Source organism: Dermacentor albipictus, chromosome 2 (assembly GCF_038994185.2).
Source record: "Dermacentor albipictus isolate Rhodes 1998 colony chromosome 2, USDA_Dalb.pri_finalv2, whole genome shotgun sequence".
Taxonomy (NCBI): domain Eukaryota; kingdom Metazoa; phylum Arthropoda; class Arachnida; order Ixodida; family Ixodidae; genus Dermacentor; species Dermacentor albipictus.
The window spans coordinates 144155325-144176145 of record NC_091822.1 but is presented as its reverse complement, the minus strand read 5'-3'; the positions used below and the strand labels follow the sequence as shown (position 1 = coordinate 144176145).

Here is a 20821-nt window from a genome sequence, read left to right as displayed (position 1 = left end):
TATACTTCAGTGATGCAGTGCTAAGTAAAGACCCCATTTGTTCGTAGAAGTTTTGTTGTATGTATTTTATTCGTTTAAGGTTCCTGAAGGATACTGTCTTGCTTGTTCATTACCGTGTGTATTCAGATAAGAGCAGACTAAGGGGGCCCCGACTATGTTTAGTTTTGAGCTCTGAAAACTCAAGCTCAACTCATTTCATGGCTAAAAAGAGATAGACACAATGAGTCGCTCTTCTATTTAAAAAAAAAATTAGTTCAGAATTCAATATTAGTGCGATTTTTATTTTATTATTAGAACGAGACAGACCATTGGGATCACCATACATGGGTCATAAAATAAGATACAGTTTCTCAATTAAAATGAAATAATCCAACACGTTCTTGCAGTACTAGATTTACCACAGTCCTGGGTGGGTATTTTATTAAATTTTCATAAAAATCGGAGAGGATTATTTTTTTTAAAGGTGTCTAAAATGTTCCAATGTTTGCTATTTTTGCAAGTTTGACATTTTGGGGATTTTATAATGAAATAATTACGCGATGTAGTTGCATACTTCTTTATTTAGTTCGCAAGAAACCTTTTGAATATTTGTCCGGAATATTTTTCAGCTTCATCGCCTTAGTTAAAATGGCCAAAAAAACACGTGATTACAGGGTCAGTCAGAGGCAGTTGCTCAAAAACCAAGGTTTTGCAATTTTTTAAGAACACTCTTGGTGACATAAACTAAACTTCGTGTGGGCCAATAATACTAGTGGTGTAGAAGTACAAGAAAAAATTTTGGCAGGTTACAATGCATTAATTTTAGAGTCATAGGCCTTTGAATTTGTCAAATCTGCAATTTGTTAAAACGCTCTTTTCCACCTTTAGTGAAATAAGAATTTTTTTTTTTCAAGAAAGCCTTGTTAAGTTTTGCAAAATGAAGGTTGATTCTTTTTTAGAGAGACATTTTCCCAACTTGTATAACAATTTCGCTGAAAACTAAAAATAGTCGGCACTCCCCTTAGTCTGTCCTTATCTGAACACATGCTGCATTACAAAGAGACGAACTTTATCTACTTGTTTCCTTGCTTTCTCTCTCGTTGGATCGGAAGCAGTCGAACACAGCGATGACACCTGTTGAAGAGGGAGATGCATCATCTCTCAGTTCCAGCATGACATCAAGCTCTTCACAAGAGTAAGTACAACAAAGAATGACTAAGCCCCTGCTCTCATGGTTACATCATTAATAGTTTGGAAAACATCAGTAGCAGAGACCAACTGGCGGATAGCGATGGCTGTCCATGTCAGCTGACGATGTACAGTGAGGTCCACTGTTAAAGTAAACACCCAGCTTGTATTTGGCTACCAATAACAACTCAATTATGGCACGAGTGTATGAAAACCATCTGTAAGGCATGTCATCCTAACGCATACAATAACAGTAGCTTTCCTTTCTTGATAATGTAAAAGTGTTTCAAGTAATTTGGTTTTATTTCCAGCTAACCTAATGCTTTTGTCTTTCTCAAGAGATACACATGAAAGAATGTTAAGGCAGTATGTAAATGCATGCACATGTTAGCATAGACTTTGTTAGTTGTAGCTTTGTGCTACACAATGGTTTTGTATCTGCCATGCTATGAAGGCTGGTCTGTGCAGTGAACTTAGTAAATTTCTTGCTGGTTAAATTTGCTTACCGTTTGAAAGAGAGGCACCCTGGTGCTGTTCATTTGTTGCTTGCTTGACTTCTAGTCTGCTCTGAACCTGCATGGAAGGGATGCGCTTTGTATATGGAGGACCTAAATAAGTCTCCAATTTTGTGTATTTTCTTTTTTCTTGAAGTCCAATAAATGTGAGTTCAGTTTGCATTAAGCCGGCTCATGCCGAGAGAACTTATACCCTGGGACATAGGTGATAGGTAGGTCTTGGAGGCAGCAATTTAGTTATATAATGTGTGCTTAAAAAATGAATAAGAAACCAACACTCCATGATTGGTTTCAGTTAATCATAAATTGTATCAATTATATTAAATTTAGTTATTTAAGTTGACCACGTAACGAAGAGTGTCTTCACATTGTGATTAGTAAAGTGGAATTGTCTTGTGGACATTAGGGCATAATTGCACAAACATTTAAGGCAGCTTTCCCATGAAGTGGTATGCCAATAATATAGCAAGACAATTAATGTTTAAACCAGAAGGCTGTGTTTACCTGCATGTAGCTTTATGAGGACAATATGGTTTTCATAACGCCACGCACCATTATTCTGTGCTTCCATTGGTCGGGAAAAGATGCAGTGTGGGCAAACAATTTTAAGCAACTGTGAAAGGCATCCACTGCCTGCGCTTGCAGCCTGCTTTCACCTGAGAAGCCCTGTACGTCGGTGCCTGAGTCAATGGAAGCACGAGGACTGCCGAGCAGCTTGGCGCCCCCCGCAGGTCTGAAGCCCGCCTCGCACCCCCCAACCTTTGCTGGAGGAAACCCTTGCTTTGTGGCTGAGGTGGAAGAAGTGCGCCCCAGCCCCATTGTGTCGCGCAAGGGCTACCTCAACCTTCTGGATGATCGCACCGGAAACTGGGTCAAGCGATGGCTGGTGAGCTGCTGCCAGAGTCACTCCGTCAACAAACAGTGCACTCAAAAGAATAAGCACCATTTCACCTGGTTGAAGTGCAAGTTGGTGGATTTGTTTACGTGCAGTTAACAAACTGTAGTTCTGATATGCTTTCGGAAAACCAAATACAAAACGCAACCTGTAAAAACTGTCCCACTAAAACTTATACCCTGACACGTAGTATCACGAGTGCACCCTTACTATGATGAATCGCTGAGGTCCTATTAAGTGCTTAAAATTTTTAACGAGCTATCTAGCAGCACATTTTAATTGAGTTCGCATAATCAACTGCACGCTACTATACTTTGTTTAGAAAGTTGTTAATGCAACATTCATTAATCTTTTTTGTCAATTTTTCATCCTTCGTCCATTTGTGTTGTTTAATGTTGGTATGACACTAGAGTTATTCACTTGGTGCTGTCGTATCCTCTAAAGGAAGCCCTGCCAGGTCATTGTGGAAGAAGAGGCTGCTTTTCTGGCTGTTGAGGTTCATTCAACATGCTTTTTTTCTTTTTCAGGTCATCCGTCGCCCTTATGTCTTCATCTACCGTGACGAAAAGGATTACATCGAGAGGGAGCTGATCAACCTAGCCACAGCACAAGTGGAATACAATGAGGAGCAGCAGGCCATGTTGAAGGTATGCGACAGAGGATCTTTATTTATTCTAATTTACAGTAAGGTACCCTGGTGTTCCAACAAACCACAGTGGACTCCCTTTAACAAGAATATAACTTTATTTTTGTTCATGTGCATGGGAATTCTTAAAGGGGGCTTGACACCAAATTTTCGATCATAATCTGTGTTGTGTGAGACAATCTTTGTGCCTTCAAGAACATGTTGGCAAAATCTTAGCGCATTTGAGCCAGCACGTAACCTGTAATTGAATTTTTTATATTACATTGGAACGGGGAAAAATAGTGGGGCAACACTGGCACGTTCGCAAGCCGTGATGTCACAGGCTGCATGTCTGCCGAGTGAGCATATGTATCGTATATTCTGGTGAAGAATTCGTGTGTCAGCTGTGCGCGCATGCAGGAAACTTCTGCTTTGTTCAGTTTGCCATTGGAATTGTTCAACTTGTAGCGGCTGAAACAATGCCATCGCAGTGACTGTGCAGCACTGTTGGGTGCTAGAGCGAACGGAGCAAGGAGTGCTCCGTGTCGTATTTCAGTTTCCCCAAGGAGCCGGAAGATTAATGTGGGCAGGAAGGACTGGCGATTATCTGACACTTTTGTTTTGTTGTCAGAACACTTCATGCCAGGCAGCTACAATGACGATTTGCACCTGCTCGCCGAGTTTGGGATACTCATGAAAATGCTAAAGCTGCAGCCAGACGCGATGCCGACCATGTTCGCGCAGCAACCCATCTGGCAGGCTAACCAAACGTTAGCGTTGCCATTTGTTTTATCAATGTCGGGTGCAATAAAGTAAGTTCAAGTGAAGGTTCAGCCAAAGTGTACATTGCGCCAAATCCTTGCGCGGTAGACACATGTGCGCGGGCATTTGTCTACATATGTTGCACGCAACTACAGTGGGAAAAAAAAACAACTGGTGGGAACGTGCGGCAGCTTAACAACATCACAGTTTCGTTGGGTACGGATCCTAGAGAATGCATGCCAGCAAACAATGTACCCGTGTAACAATTTGCATTGTGCGAAGTAGCTCCAGACTTCACCTTCCGTGAACGGATGGCTAAGCAGTGCTGAACGCATGAAATATCATGAGTGCAGAAAGGCATCAGCGACATTTAGCGTAACACCAATGTCACCATCTATGTTGACCAAGTTTACTACGCATTCTTTGTCCATGGCCTCCGAGATTTGCCCAAGCCAGCCGGCACGTATGAATTTTGGAGGCCGTGTTTTGTTACTTGAGCTGGTGGCGATGAGGTCGAAGTCAAAGTGTGCAGCGTATACTGCGCCATCGCTGCACGTGCTGCTCAAAAATTCCTTGCTTGCTTCATCAAGCGAAGTTGGCAGTGTCGAAGACACAGCAGCAACACCTGGAGCAAATACGGCAAAAAACGGCAGCTATGCCCAGACCTCTCATGGCACGGTGGCTGAATTTTGTAGCAGACGATGGCTCTGTTCCATGCAGCACATGATGTCACACAAGGCTTGGCAATATGGCGGTGGGCGCCGGAGGCCGGGGCTTAGAGCCAGCGAGTACTAGCTCATATTTTGGACAGAAATGTACTTTTACTGACCAGTTTTTTTATGTGTGTATAACTATAATAAACCCTCTGCTACAATTTCTGGTGGGAAACCACAAGTTGTTGGGTGTCCGTGTCATGCCCCTTTTAAGGTTGTAACAGCATTTATGGAAAATTTGGCTAACAGAAAACTGAGCATGTGGGCATGTGCCCAAAATATGAATTTCTGCAAAAGAAAATGTGCAGGCTTTACTAAACTAGGTATGAAACGAGCATAATTGAGGAAGAATTTGTGAAGAAATATACTCAATGCTAAGCAATACTCTTGGTAAACTCCTGCAGTACTTACAGAAATTAGTCATACAGTTTTTGCGATTTCTGCAATGATTTTGCTCTTTTGACAAAATGAGTCACAACTGCCCAGTGCTATGAGAATCTGTTTAAAACTCGTACACTCTTAAGGAAACTGATACAGAGTGGAATGTGCCTTTTTGTTGCCTGGCATCAGTCCTCACCATTGCGTGCAGGTATGAAGTTGTGTGGTGATGTTCAGCCTTTTCTTTTTCGCAGCGTTTCTATGCAGTGCACTCTTCTTCTAAGCAGAGTAATGGAGTGAGAAAGCGATCATGTTGCGAAATGCTAGTCAATCTGTATTAAACTGTGTGCATGAATCAAAGGATTCATACTAACCACATCATTTTTTGCATTCTGTCTACATGAAACAAAACAAACGTCCGCGATGTGTTCAGCTTATGAGAGAATCCAGCTTTACAGAGTTTGCCCCCAAAGAGAGTGTGCTCTATTACCAAATGCTGATCATTCTTTTTCTGTCAGCAGGCCTCTCTTTCTTTTGCTTTGTGTCAATTTTCCGTTTCTTGACAAGTTTCTTTTACCCTGCCCAATCGCCACTGTGCTTGTCCTTGTGGGTTGGAGGTTAAAACTTTTGACATGCTCTTGTGGAAACGCAGGTCCCCAACACATTTTCTGTGGTGACGAAGAGCCGTGGATTCTTGCTCCAGACGCTGGGGGAGAAAGAGATTCACGAGTGGCTGTATGCCATTAACCCACTACTAGCAGGGCAGATCAGGTATGCACCGCTTCCTGCGCACCCAGACTGGTCATCGTGCGCAAACAGCTGTTCGTGAGTTGTAATAACCGACTGTTGCGTGTCAATGTGTAATGCCAACATGCCCGAGGGGATGTCTCGCTTAAAAAAAAAAAGAATGATGTGGTTCTTGTGCTATGTCGAAACAACAATTGAAGCCTTTGACCACATATTCTGGGCTTGAAAAACAGTAGTGACTCAGTTTTCTAAAGCACAAATATGCCAGTGAGCCATCTTCAGATATGTATGAACTACAGTACAGTGAAATTACTTTTGAAGTTTAATGCTGTAGCTTGCAGCTCTGGCACCACGCAGTCAGTGCGTCATAATTCGAAGATGTTTTGTTGCATTTCCTTATCCCGCTGTGAGTATCAGGGGTCTTGTTTTCACGAAATATTTAAAAGGAGCCCTGCTCTTGCATGTTTCACTGTTGCAAATAGGCATTGGCATGAAGTAGTGATAGCAATAAAGAAATAAATTGGTTTTCTGGTTACATTAGATTGTCTGGTCACATTAGCTCAAATGATGGCAGACAACATTTTCTTCAGTTATTTTGCCGGTGAATATCAGTTGAAGGCTCAACTATTTCATACTCTACCTCTACACACTGTGTTTATCAGTTATAGTTTCATTGATTTAGCACTTTTTCCTGACCAACTGCCTTCCGACAAATATCTCTGTTTGTGTTTGAAGAACATACTCAAGAATTGAGTGACTGAAGTCTATGCTAGCTTAACATGCTGAGCAGGTCAAGTTCTTAGTTGCTGTCATAAGCGCTTCCAGAGGCATTACTGTATGCAGCTCAGTTCGTTAAGAAGATGAGAACATCGAGAATTTCATGTCCCCTAAAAAGAACAATTGCACGCTTGCTGCAAATACAATTTGCCTATTTCAAATCTTTACAGTTTACACTTTTGTTGGATTGATGCTATGTTTGTACGGGATTGCAGAGGATGTGGGAGGAAGCCAGGCAAGACTGTGTATGTCACTTGTGATGCTTTACTCGATTGGAAAGTTAAAGCAAGAGAGAGAGAGGAAAAAAACCTTTTTAAATCTCACCTTATGTTTCGTTTCTCCTTCCCCTTTTCTCCTTTTCTCCTTCAGATCAAAATTGGCACGAAAACAGAATGTAGACCTTGGCCTGTAAGTGATTGAAGCGGCACCCGCCCTGTCCTTGCTACTAAAAGAGGTGGTCCTTGGTTTCTCTCGAGAGGAGCTCACATGACAGCTTGCAATAATTGGGGGAGCTGACACGAGTGAACACCTTAGTTGTTTGAAGCATGTGTGATGCCGTTTTTGGTTTTACAATGGCTCTTAGTAAGTACGGCAGACAGCACTACGCATTTTCTTGTCCATTCCTGCTTTGTTTTGCTTTGTTTCATACTTTTATCTTTATTTTTATTTCTTAGGAATGGTGTTTTAATTCTGATGACACACATACCGAATGGGTAAAAAGGTTGTGCACACTACGAGGGTGCAGACGTGAACGCTAGTGAAATGTGCGCCGGTGGACTTTCTTTCATATTTTTCCGCCTTATTACGAGATTGAAAATTATATGGCTGCGAGTATGTAGCACCCGGGCACCTCAGTTTGACCTGTGCCCCTCACAAAAACTAGGTTATACATTTAAGCTGCTTAATGAATTTATGCAGTTCGAAACATTCACCCTTCAGTGCCCTCTTGATGCATTGAGAGAGGAAAACATCAAGCTTTTTATTGAGCATCAAAGAAATGTTTAGTCTTTTTGAACACTGATCCAGTATTGTTTGGGTCTTGATTTTGTGTTCCCAAGTGGTGTCAAAATCTGTGCTTGCTTTTTTTTTAACCATACATGTACAATTCACTGACGTTCATTGTGGTAGGAGCAGCCGTAGTGTTCTGCTACATGCAGCAAGTGTGTAAAGAGTTGTTTTTGTTGTAATTGTTTTAATGTAAACTCCTTCATTCCTGTATACTTTACACATACACACGCATACATATATATATATGTATATTTATAGGAACCTCTGTTTCCATATCACATAGGTCTGCTATTTATATGAATGTATAAAATGCTAAAATGGATATTTTACCCTGTTTGAAAAGGCACATAACCCTGTGAAGTTTATTTACATGAGTTGTTCGCTTTTTGGAGTGTTTTTATTGTAGAGAGGAGATGGCCGTTGATTATCACGATGGCTGCTCGGCATAGCTTTAGTGTACGTAGTTATGATTGTGGCAAGGACTCTCGGGTTCTACAAGTTTTCTATACATATGAAATCAACCTACGAAGGAAAAAAAAAGAAGACAACAAGAAAGGCACGCTGTGATGATTATTAGCTTCGGAGCTTTCTGTATATAATAACGACAGCACACTTTTTCCTGTCTCCTTTACGTGCAACTCTTCTGACGTTCATTGCCTTGCGCCCGACCGATTGTACATGTAGTTTCGATCGATCTTGCTTTTGTTTTCTTTCTCTCTTTGTGTGCTTTAAAGGATTTGAATGAGTGTGCAGGGCATTGCAAAACGAGTATGCAAGAGTGGTTTGTGTGACAGTGTCTCACTTATGCAGTTGGCTTGCGTCGTTGCATGGGGTTCATCTGTCGCTAGAGCAACATGCCTAGCAAGTACACCTTTCTGGGCTTGCAGAACACCCGCACAATTGAAGCACTCTCACACTTGAAGGTGTACGAGAAAGAGAGGTTGAGAGAGAGAGATGTGCTTTCGAAACTGCTTTCGTGCTTTGGAGAGCACCGTTCTTTTCTTTCCCACCAGCCATGCTGTGCAGCTTATTTCCTATTGCTGCTCGCTCTGGCATGGATCACTCCTGCATACTGTTTAGTGTACATAACCTATTTTTTTGCGTCGGTATGTAAATCTGTTATGTGTATATACAATGTACTTTCATTACCCGTGTACTACGACACGCCTATAGCATGCGACACTCTGGACCTCGGTGTTTTCAGGTTGTTTCTCACGCGCTATCGCTTATGCAGTGGTTCCCGATCAGTGCTATCACAGTTATATGCGCACTATCTTGTCGCTCCTCATGTGGAGAGCACGGCCTTTTGCCAACTTGGTGTACTGATCATGTTCAGGGTTTTTCTCTCTCCTCGAGGCTTGCAAACAAAATGAAATAAGAAATATCAAATGATGCTGACTGGCAGTTTAGTTTCAGCTGGGCAACTACTTCTAGGTGGGGTTTTGATGCACACTGTTTCAATTTTTTTATTTTTTTAAAATTTACTCTCGGGTGAATGCGTGGATGTTTTGCGACTTTTCAAATCAAAGAGCCTTAAGATTGTCGTATGTAAGGAAGAATGGCATAACATTACCTAGAGAACGGTGACAGTTTAACTTGTGCTGTAGCACGTTACTCTCAATAGCTGCAGTCAACTGAAGTAAAAATTATCACAAACTATGGGCCATTTTATTTCCATTACTGCTTCCCAGCATGACAATATTAAAAAGCAGGGAGCACTATTTTTCTCCTTAATGATCATAAAACAGAAAAAGAAAGAGAGATACATGCGGGAGAAAAAAGTCACAAACCAGTAAACTTCCAGGTGTTCCCAATTATTGTAATAATAATCTTAAGACCCTATTGTACGTAGTCGGCAGTGTGCTGTGTTTCGCAATACATCCACACCCAGAGGCATAATGTCATGGGGGCTTCTTCCAGGCTAATGAAACTCTTTACACTGCTTATCTTGCATTCAGCACTGGAGGTAGCTAGAGAAGTTTATGAATCCGTTGCCTTTCACTGTGCAATTTTGATAAGGCATTAACTGCAATGTTAGGTGCAAAACGAAACTGAGAGCGATAGTGCACTGGTAATATTGGTGAGAAGGATTTGAGTGCCTGATTCTCAGTTTGACACAAACTTCAGCAAGCCTGTTGTGCACTTGAGAGCTTGCTTTATATCGAGATGCACTTTAGCAGAGAGGGTGATAAGAAATTGTGGCAGCACATGTACTGTATATGACAAAAATGATGGCTTGGCAAGACAGGAGGTTGCAGTCGAGGCTGATGAGTTACCTTGTAACATTATTATTTAATCATGAGTGAGATGTGCCTGCAAATTCATGCCTGCGATGTTTGCAGGCACGAATGTTTTCCCTGGGCGTCATAAACAGTCACCGATGCTTCATTTATGTTGTAACTCAGAAATATGAAGAGGAATTTGCTACAAACTCTCATTACTAGAATGCTGCTCCATTAGTATGAAAGCCTTATGGCATCTGCCATCACATGTTGTGCACCATGCCCATGCTTGACACTTCATACGCACGCTGTGCTGCCACGTTCGCATAAGTACACAGTTTAAGTAAATTTACTGTGTAGTATTTAGACTAGCAGAGACGAGTACAGCCTTAGTCAAATGAAACTGGACCACTACAAGCACGAGTGTTGCCGAGTCCTGGCTTTATTGCATTGTGCCTGTGGAACATACAGCACAAGAAAGAGCCTGCACCTCCATGTAGCACTTTGAAATGGTGCGGATGCAACAGCTCATCTAGATGCTCACAGATCACGGCTGTGATCATGTGCACAGTGCCCTTATTCCTTTCGACAAAGGCTGTAACTAGCGCAGTGAATGTGCAACTTGTCAGCAATTCTTGAGACCAAGTGTACTAAAATTCCCGACCAGAAATTGTAGATTTGGTCCTAGCTAGCAAACAATGTGACTGGAAGTGCAGGGAAACTTATTCTCTTTTCTCTCGCCTGTATTTTTAATCAGCAGCCCAAGCAACTGATGGCATGGTGCATGCTACTTCGCCACACCTTATGAAAGGAATGTCTGCATTTTTTTTTTCAAGGGATCTGAAAGAGAGTGAAAGGCACTTTATACTTCCTTATAATGCTCCCACTTGTATGGTTAGTCAATGTCCACTGCTGCCTTAATGATAGTATGAGAAGCTGAAATGCAGGTGTAATCTTAAAGCCAGTCATAATGGCTGGCCTTCTTGTGGACGGTGCATTTATTCTCATGAATAGGTGCGCAGTAAATCCAGCACTCCTGCTACTCTTGATTTGTTGGTAGTAAAACCAATGCATCAGATCGTAAGAATGCTAGGAGGCAGATTTTTACTGAATTGCAGTTTGAATGATTTGGTCTTGTAATTCGCGGTTCCCCATCACAGAGCTTCCGTCAGGGGGCTGCCTGGTTTGACAAGCAGTGCTTGCAAGCGAGTTTAAGCAAACATTCCATTCCTCAGTGTGACGTGTGACACTAGTGCTAGCAGACCTCACATGTAAGGCATATGGAAGCAACAATAAACAGCACACCTGAGAGATCCTGTATGAAGAAGAAAAAACAAAACAAAACAAACGCACTATACAAACAAAACAGAGAAGGAAGTTGCTCAAGTTCAGACCAAGCAGACTGATAAGACATGCTGTCGAGATATTGCTAAGTGAAACTGCGGCAAATTTGAGCATAATTTCTCAGACTCTATTACTTTTTCTTTTTGCAGAATTTTTTTTTTTTGTCATGAGACGTTTGTCATCTGATGAAGGCTCTTGTTTAAGTCAAATAAATACAGAAGTTTTAGCGCTTATGTTTTTGAACTTGTACAGGCATAACATCCCAGTTCCTGCAGTTGTGAAAGGGGCCTCCAGCGGAAGGTTGTCAGCTTTTTGCAACACAAAAGTCGTAATGTTCAACCTAGCTGGAGGAGACAGTCATTTCTTTTTTTTTGTCATGACTGCAACAGTGAACATGCCTGTACAGCGCAGCTAGTCATTTTTGTTAACTTTATACCTGTATAAAGCTAGCGTGCACAATTTTTTTTACTATTTGTGACTCTTTAAGCAGTTTACTTTGTCATATTTTCAAAAGATAACACAGACATTCTTTTTTTATGGAAACATCTCATGGCAGCAGTTCTATCCTACACTTAACAAGCTTATGGTATATTGTTCAAGCCAGCGAAAGAAAACATAAGCTGCAAGATGTATGTCACAGAGGTGTGGTAGCAATGCCATCGAAAAGAAATGTATGGTCATCCGCGCTGGCAGCATAGGTATTTTTACCTGTGCTCTGAACTGATTTCACGGTTACTGTCTTGTTTACAAATTTGTAACTTGTCTTTAAATATCCAAGGGAAGTACAGTGCTTGCTGCAGTATAAGCACCGTTGCTTAGCGCAGGTAGATGTGCGAAAACTTCGGAACCGCTCTGAACGTTGTCTACATGAGCTCGTGTGAATGATGTGGTTGCACTTACTTGAGCTAATAACATTTTAAAAAGAAAGGTGAAATGGGTAAATGAACTGTCAATTAGTGGCTAGGCATTATTGTGCTGTTTTACACAGCAGACAAAGCAATGACCCTCGTCAATCCCTTCAAGCTACTCATTCTGAATTATTTTATCTGTTGACACTGCTTGTGGTGGTGTGTTCCTTTGTCATCTTGTGTGCACTGGTGCAATTTTTACTTTTTCAGAGCACTCCATTCTTCTTATCTGTATGACCCTCTTTGTGTGAGGAATAGCTATCCACTTGCTTTTACCAAAACATTGTTTGAACCTGTGGTCTCAAAGTGTGCTTGTTCTCATTGTGAGAAGGTGTAATGACATACTACATTAAGCATGCCTAGACTGAAAAGAAGATGCTCACTATGGCATGAAAGGTTGGACAACACCTCTAGGGACCTTTAAATGAATTCCTACAAACGTCTTTACCAGCATAAGCTAAATCATTTTAAAAATTAACATCACAAAGAAGAGCACTTCATATGATGTCCAATGCCTTCTCTCATGTAGACCTCATTCTATATGGTAGCAGCAAAACAAGCAAAAAGAGATCTAGCATATCTTACCAACAGGGACTGCCGAGACAGAAATGTAAACATGTGTGTTGTATGACCTTCTCAAGATGAAAACAAGATTCTGTCTCGGAAAATCTCTGTCTGTATTCGCTCTTTGCTTACAGCTGCAATTCCAAAAGTGTACAAGTTTGGGCTGGTTGTAATGATTTTTCAGTGTACATCAATATGGTGGACACGGAAAGGGTCAAACGTACACAATAATGACGTCTGTGAGTCTGCCCTGTGATGTACTATTAGCACTAGGTCAAATGTGAACAGCAGAGCGATTTCTGTGTACGTACAGTCGCAAGCAAAAGTCTGGGGGCTATGGCATCAGCAAAAAATTAAAGTATCTTCTGGAGCAGCTCCGCGGCCTGGAATTGGTTTATTACATTGTATTCATCAAACACGCACATGCAGACTTGCACTCTTGATTTTACCTTTTATTTCAGCCAGAATGTCTAGGCTGCAATAAAAAACAACAAAACTGCGGCACCTTTGGTCCACAAACTTTTGCTCGTGACTGTACTAATAGTGCTGATTGAATTGTGAACAGCAGAGCGATTTTTTTTTTCGCATAGTGAAAAGCGCTGAGTACTTAGATTTTTGATCAACTCTGGTACATCATAAGCTTTGCTTATCACACATCAGAGTTGGTTGTGAATCATCATGCCCACTGCTTTGTGTTAGTTAGCATGGAAGCTTGAGCTTGTTGGTGATTCGTCAGATGAAAGTACACAGCGCAAAGAGACAGGGACATGAGAGAGTGACACGCACACAGCACTGTTAGAGTGTGCAAAAACCAAGTGCTTTGCTGTCCTCATTTCAATCTGTGTCAACAGCATGTTTGCCCCTTGTCGTGGCCACCGTCTTGTGACACCTCTCTACCTTTTTTATCTGAGCACAGTGATAGCGTGTTGTACACAATGGCATCTACTGTGTATAAATTGTGTCTGTGCACTCGTTTCTGAAGTCTGGATCAAGTCACTGTGCTCTGCCAATCGCATGCGACTTTTTGAGACAAAGCACATTCGAAGGCGAAAGTCTGGGTTGGCCAAGGCAAAAGAAAAATTTGAAAAAAGGAAAGAGCTCTATATTACTGCCGCATCTTAATTCTTTGTGGAAACATGTGCAGTCTGTGTTCAACATGTACAGCTGTGACTTGCATTGTGTAGCCATCATAAAGGGCCAATTGTTTTGGGTGGTGAAAGAAAAAGACAATGAGAACAATCTAGTACTATAAATTTAAAGAATGCTGTCCCCCCAACTCTGGATTTTTTGTCTGTCACTTTCAAGATGTTATTGTCTGTTGGTCGCGCTGACTAAAGAAAACAATGATGAACACTGTGATTTGTTGCATTAAAGGCAGCCGTTTCTCCCTTCTTGAGTTTTTCAAATAAAGCTCAAGGCTGACTGTGCAGTTATTCTTGTTACTTCTTAGTTGAGCCCGCCTTCTCACTTTACATGGTGGGCTTGGAGGAACACTAAAACAATAGTGATCTCATTACATAACAAATCTTTTAGTCTGATAGTATCCTAGTGGACACATAGTGGGAGACTTGAGGTAAAAACACCTCCTTAGTCACATAGCGATCATTGCAGTTTGGTTGTGAAGGCATCATCTTAATGTAATGACAGAAGACATGGTTACTATGTTTAATTCTTACACTATTCGAAATCCTTTTTTCACCAGTGCACATACAGCCCTTTCAAAGCTAAATGCAGCCTCACAAGTATTGCATACCATGTCAACTTACAAAAGCCTGTGTAATTTCAATAACAGCCTCAGTTTGAAGTTTGTATTATCGTGCCTCGACAATAGAAGCTCATGGAATCCTTTGGCATAGGTCCACAAGCACTTGCACGTTATGTCAGTCAATGTTGAAGTTGATGTCAGAATAGCACTCAAGTACTTACTCAAAGCTGTGAGTCAAAACAGAGAAAATTGGAAATATTGTGAGGTAAGTATTCGGGTAGGAATGTATTCCAGCAATGCTTGGTGTTCATGCTATTAGATACTGACACAACCAAGTATCCATGCAATCAAATGTCTGTGCTTAAATGTACATGGCAAGAGTGGTAGCCCATGTTTCAAACAAATACATGCATGATGTTATTTGATGTGCGTCACACATACTGCACGCTCTCGGAGAGGACTACAGCAACTCTTTTTCAGAAAGCGGTAAACAAGACAAAGTGTGTCTGCCCAACTAGTAACAACCTTTGTGATTAAACTTGCAACATGAGATACTAATGTGCATTATTTCGGGCACTTAACATGGGCATGTACCAAGAATTTAAAAACGCCTACGAGGCTTCGCAAACAGTTTACAATGAGTCTTGGTACAGTATAACCTTGTTGATACATTCCTGTTACGTTTGTTTTCCCAGCGCCAACATTTGCAATCGAGTATGCTCATTTTTTTACCGGTTCATATGTTCCCGGAAAACACAATTTTTTGGCACCAACGTTCAGTATGTTCCCAAACTGCGTACCCTTCTTCAACTAGATTCCAGATCGGTTTAACGGTGGCACCTATGAAGATGTCGAAGACTGGCTTGACCAGTTTGAGTGCATCATCAAGATTAACGAGTGGAGTTCTAAACAAAAGCTCAACTATGTCTATTTCGCCCTTGGTGATATCACTCGTACGTGGTACGAAAACTGAAAAGGCAGTCTATTGACCTGGAGTGACTTCCGCCAGCAGCTCCTTGACATCTTTTATCGAATGACAGGACCGTGCCTAGCAGCTAACCGAGTTGCTGGTTCGGAAACCCAACGAAAGCGTCGCAATGTTCGCGGAGGACATGGCCTGTCTATGTTGTGGAGCCGACCCAAACATGACGGATGATAAAAAGTTACGTTACCTCATGCGCAGAGTGAAACAGCAGTTTTTCGCTGCACTGGTGCGCAATCCACCAAGTACCGTGGCTGATTTTATCAAAGAAGCTACTGCTATTGAGCGAGCACTTCATTAATGACGCAGACAGTATGATTGCTTATCCAGCAGCAGTGAAGTCAACGCTGGCACCATAAGTGTTGACACTCAGAGCTCTCTGCATGATCTGATTTGGAAGATTGTTTGAGAAGAAATTCAGAAGCTCGCAACTCTGACAGTAAAACCGCCAGTGATGTCCGTTGACGAAGTCGTATGTGACGAAATCAGGCAAGCATTCTCGTCCACGAACCTTAGTCCTGAGCCGCATTCCATGAACTATGCTGCTGCGGTCCGACGTTCACCATCTATTATATCGATACCGCCATACTACCAGCTGTCGACTGCTACACTTTGGTCATCCCAGGAAGAGCCTCCGAGCCGTCCACAGTTTGTGAAAACGGACGTATGGCGGACTGGTCTTCTGGTCTTCTGCGCCTTGCCTTTACCTATACTTCAAGCATGAACCAACTAGCCCAAGCATGAGTTTTACTTGCTTCCACTGAAGGACACTATAAAGCCGGCGAGCCGTAAAAGCGACGAAGTTGTAAGCGCAGACCTTATTGTATTTGTTGACGGGTAGCAAGTGACAGCTTTGGTTGACACTGGTGCTGACTTCTCCATGATAAGTCAAGACCTCACAGTTCTTTTTAAGAAAGTAAAGATGCCGTAGACAGGGCCCAATATAAGGACCGCAGGCAGCCAGTTACCGATTTCTGCCAAACGACGTACGGCGAGAGTCAACATGGGAGGTGCATCTTTTGTCTCCACTTTCGTTATTCTCGCTACATGCTGTAAAGACTTGGATTATCGGAATGGACGTTTTGAGGCGTATGGAGTGGTCATCAACATCCCAGACTGTGTGGTAGCATTTTATTATAACCCTGATCCAGATGATTGCTTAGAACCACCACGTAACTCATTATGCCTGAGTGATGATGACATTATCATCCCACCTCGGTTGTGCACCCTTGTTTGTGGCATGTGACGCGCCGTTTGATGGGGAACGAGTTGCATACTAAACAACCCCTCTGTTATTTACTCACAGTATTTCAGTTGCATGAGGTACTGCCAACATTGTTATTGAGCACATGAATTTGTTGCTGACAAATTTCAGCACGGAGCATCAGCACCTTCCAAGGGGCATGGCTGTGGCCTATTTCGAGGGAGCTGCAGGCATTCATGGCTGCTTTTCAATGCTTGAAGAAGTATCTGCACAAGCTCTGACTACTGTTCTTGATTTCAGGACTACCTTACCTCAAGAAGAACAACAAAAACTCCTTGCATTAATAGCTGAGTTTCAGAACTGCTTTGCATTGACATCAAAAGTCAGTCGCATGCCCTTAACCAAGCAACAAATAATAACTGAAGATACGGCCAGACCAATTCATTAGAACCTTTCTCATGTGGCTCTAAAAGAATGTGAAACGATACAGCAGCAAGTAACTAGAATGCTCAAAGACAACGTGATTCAAATGTCAAAGAACCCCTGGGCATGAGCTGTAGTTTTAGTCAAGAAAGATGGTAGCCTGCATTATTCTGCCAAGAAGCGCAAGCTGAATCAGGTTACAAAGAAAGAAGCCTGTCCACTCCCACGTATAGGTGACTGCCTCGACCGGCTTCGACACTCTCGTCACTTCTCCTTAACAGATTTGAAAAGCGGATATTTGCAAATAAAGGTGGGCCCGAGAGATTGTGACAAAAATTACTTTCGTGACGCCAGATGGACTGCACGAATCTAAAGTTTTGCCCTTAAGTTTGTGCTCTGTGCCCACAACTTTTCAAAGGCTCATGAATACTGTGCTATCGGGGCTGAAGTGGAAGACCTGCTTGATCTATCTTGATGGCGTCAATGTTTTCTGCAACATTTGACAAGCACCTACAATGACTGAAAGTGGTTCTGCGAGCCATCTGGTCGGCAGGCGCCACACTGAAGGTAGAGAAATGCCACTTTTGCATTGAGGAACTGCAGCTTCTTGGTCACGTCATCAGTCATGCTGGTGTTTGTCCCAATCCTGAGAAAATTGCCGCTGTTGTACAGTTCGTTCCCTACACCGTCTGATAACAAATCTGTCAGGCGCTTTCTGGGCCTCTGCGCATATTATCGTCGGTTTATCGCAGATTTTGCATGCATTGCATCGCCATTAACTCACCTCATGAGATGACGTGGCATTTGTGTGGGGCGACACACAGAAGACATTTAATGAGCTGAGGCAATGGCTACAAACACCTCCATTACTTACCCACTTGGACGAAGCAGCCCCTACAACACTTCACGCTGATGCCAGCACAGTTGGTCTGGGAGCAGTGCTTGTCAAGTTGCAGGATGACGCTGAAAGGGTGATTGCCTACGCAAGCAGAACGTTCTCGTACACAGAGGTCAATTACTCGACAAATGAGAAGGAATGCCTTGCCGTGATATGGGTGGTTATGAAATTTCACCCATATTTGTGCAGCCGCCCTTTCAGAGTTATCAGGGATCATCATTCACTATAATGGATAACAAACCTGAAAGATCCTTCCAGGGGACTAGCGTACTGGAGCCTCAGGCTGCAAGAGTTCGACATGACGGTCATCTTCAAGTCGGGGAAAGGGCATACTGACGCTGACTACCTGTCGCGGTCACCGATAGAGTTGACTGCTTCATCCCATGAAGATGAAACGCCATTCCTCAGTGTTCTTGATATGGCCACCGTTGCACACCAACAACGTGATGACCCTGAGTTGCTTGCCCTTATTAATTTTTTATACGAACGAACTCCCAAGGTGCCTAGAATTTTTTAAAGAGGACTATCATCGTTTAGTTTTCGCAACAATGTTCTCTGCAAAAAGGGACTTTTCACCCATCGGATGCAGCTATTTACTGGTCATTCCTACACCCCTTCGAACTGAAGTACTCCAAGCATGCCACAATGAGGTAACTTCTGGATGGACACTGAACAGAGTACGACAAAGGTACTACTGGCCAAGACTCGCCATGGCCGTGAAACATCACGTATGAACTGTAGGGGTTGGAGGACGGACGTCGCGATGGAAAACAAACTTGGGAGGATTTATTTTACATTTTTTACAGGGAGGTAGCGTCAATGAACAGTCGTACCGACATTACGAGCCGGCAGCAACTCGGACGCTGCGGCCCGCGGCAAGACGTTCGAGAGAGGTGAATCAGGGAATCAGGGACTGTCCCAGAATCTCTCGAAGGCTTCTTATAAGCCCTTCGAGCACTGTAAGTCACCTCTTGTTTGACCAATGGGAGAGTCCGCTCCGATGACGCCACTTTCAGCCAATGGTAGGCGCCCGTGTCGCGGTGTCACACCTGGCGGCTCTCTGCGGTCTTGCCTCGCAGACTGGCAATGCACTTCTTCTAACGAGGAGAAGGGGAGGGCTGCTCATGCTCCATTGTCCGAGCCCCCTTCTAATCCCGGCAGCGTACGAACTTGTTGGCACGTGAACTTGTTGCCTTCAACTTGTTTGCTCGGCCGCTCCTCTGGAATGTGCTTTCCTGCTTCTGCATTCCTCAATTAGCTGTGCTGCGTTTCGAAGTGGTTTGGGGAACTCGAAGTAGCCTCAGGAAACGGCGCCATATCTAACAGCTCGTCCTCGCCCCGGTAGTTCTGAATGGCCGGTGAACTCAATTCGCTGGCCATGAGGAACGCTGATAGAAGCTGCAGGGTACTGGGGTCGAGCCACGTTTGACGAACTTCGGGATCCTTGGCCCTGGAGAACAGACGTCAAACAAACAAAACAACACAGCGCTGCCCCACGTGTAAGCGCAGGCTCTTCACCCCTGACTCGCCATTCTATTACTGAGTAAAAATGAACCCTGATCTTTTATTTCCCCAATTTTGACAAAACAGTTTCAACCACCCTTCCAAACAGCTATCCATTTCTCCTCGATTGCCGACAAGACCAGAGTACTATTGTTGTTGCAAAACAAAAGGGTCGCTGACGATGCAAACAACAAATGAAAACAGCCGAACATAACTTAAGTGGCCTAACTACATGAACAGCATGTTTCCAATCCATCGCAGTGGCGTACTTATCGCACGTATTGGTGCTACTGAACAATCTGGTCAACCTCACAAGCGCGTAATCACAAGCGCTCTAGCCTTGTGGTCACTATCCAGAACGCATACTTGTGTTGTAGGCAAACTTTTCATTTACGCTTACTCACGTTTCTTCCCTGAAAGCCCTACAGGACACGTGACGTAAACGAACAATTAAACTTGCGGGACTTACACACTCCGCAGAACCCTTAAACTAATGCGTCTTTTAATAACTCGTTCCACGCGTACTTATAATAGAAGTCAGAATACGGCTGCCCTCAACACACGAGCAACCCAGTCATAAATCTGCTTCCTTCCGTCCACACAGGACACGCGCTAATGGAACTAAGGACGCTTCTCCGTGCAAATCATGCACTCACTGAAAATCTACGCGCTTAACCTTAGACAATTCAAAAACACTTAAAAAGAAAGAAGGTTAAATAACACACGCGCTTTACCATAGGCCTTTCAACGATAACCTTGACCTTTAGGTTACTCACACACGCACAAAAAAAGCCTATCTACTTATTAATGAGCATCTCGCGAGACTACATGTTTACTTAAAACGCATCTTTCAAATCTCGGAGCTTTCTCAAACCAAAACATAAACAAAGCTCATACCTTACACCTTGAAAGAAATCCTAGTCTCAAATCGCGAAAACTTTCCGATGCTCAAAAATAAAAATAAAACAACATGCTTTACTTCTACGGAAGCTCTTGGCCTCCCTTTCCAAATGCTTACGTCTGACTCATACTTTGAGTCGTACCCGGGGTGGCCGTGGTCTGAAAGCTACTCTGGCTGCCGAGAGACAACAAAAGGGCTGATTCACTATCAGCTCCCCCAAGACGTTACAGTCTCCTGCCAATTTGCGTCCTCCCGCCCCGCTTTCAACAGGACCTCGACTGACCGCGTCGCTACTCCCCACCTGGTCTCGTCCTGCCACCTTGCGTTTCTTCGAACTGCACGCTGAGCTATGAAAAGAACTACGGAACGATGAGGAGTTTAACAGCCTCGTGCCCTTTGTCCGCGTCCGTGCAGAACATTCTTCGCGGTCCCCCTTTGACCGGTGGCTCGAACGTTTTCGATGCGTCAACATCGTCCGTGACGACCGCACCTTCTTCCTCGCGCCCTGCCCTTTTGGGTTTCTCGCCATCTTTGGCGGCGCTACATTAATTACCGTCTTTCGGTCTTTACCGCGCTTCTT

At 43.1% G+C, this 20821-nt stretch overlaps 2 protein-coding genes across 11 annotated transcripts in view; one reads left to right on the top strand and one right to left on the bottom strand.

Annotated features, from left to right (window-relative positions):
* unc-104 (kinesin family member unc-104) overlaps positions 1-14054 on the top strand; it is a 136244-nt gene extending 122190 nt beyond the window's left edge. For 9 of the 10 annotated variants that reach the window (XM_065435531.1, XM_065435530.1, XM_065435529.1 and 6 more), the window contains 5 exons: positions 1092-1174; positions 2328-2568; positions 3105-3224; positions 5708-5826; positions 6949-14054. In XM_065435531.1, coding sequence (XP_065291603.1) covers positions 1092-1174; positions 2328-2568; positions 3105-3224; positions 5708-5826; positions 6949-6991 — 606 coding nt within the window. In that variant the 3' untranslated portion in view covers positions 6992-14054. The remainder of the gene's footprint in view (positions 1-1091; positions 1175-2327; positions 2569-3104; positions 3225-5707; positions 5827-6948) is intronic. The other variant, XM_065435523.1, reaches the window with a different exon arrangement.
* LOC135904654 (uncharacterized) overlaps positions 81-20821 on the bottom strand; it is a 49670-nt gene continuing 28929 nt past the window's right edge. The window contains exons 12-13 of the mRNA XM_065435534.1: positions 1674-1740; positions 81-1113 (exon numbers count right to left, since the gene is read on the bottom strand). Coding sequence (XP_065291606.1) covers positions 1049-1113; positions 1674-1740 — 132 coding nt within the window. The 3' untranslated portion in view covers positions 81-1048. The remainder of the gene's footprint in view (positions 1114-1673; positions 1741-20821) is intronic.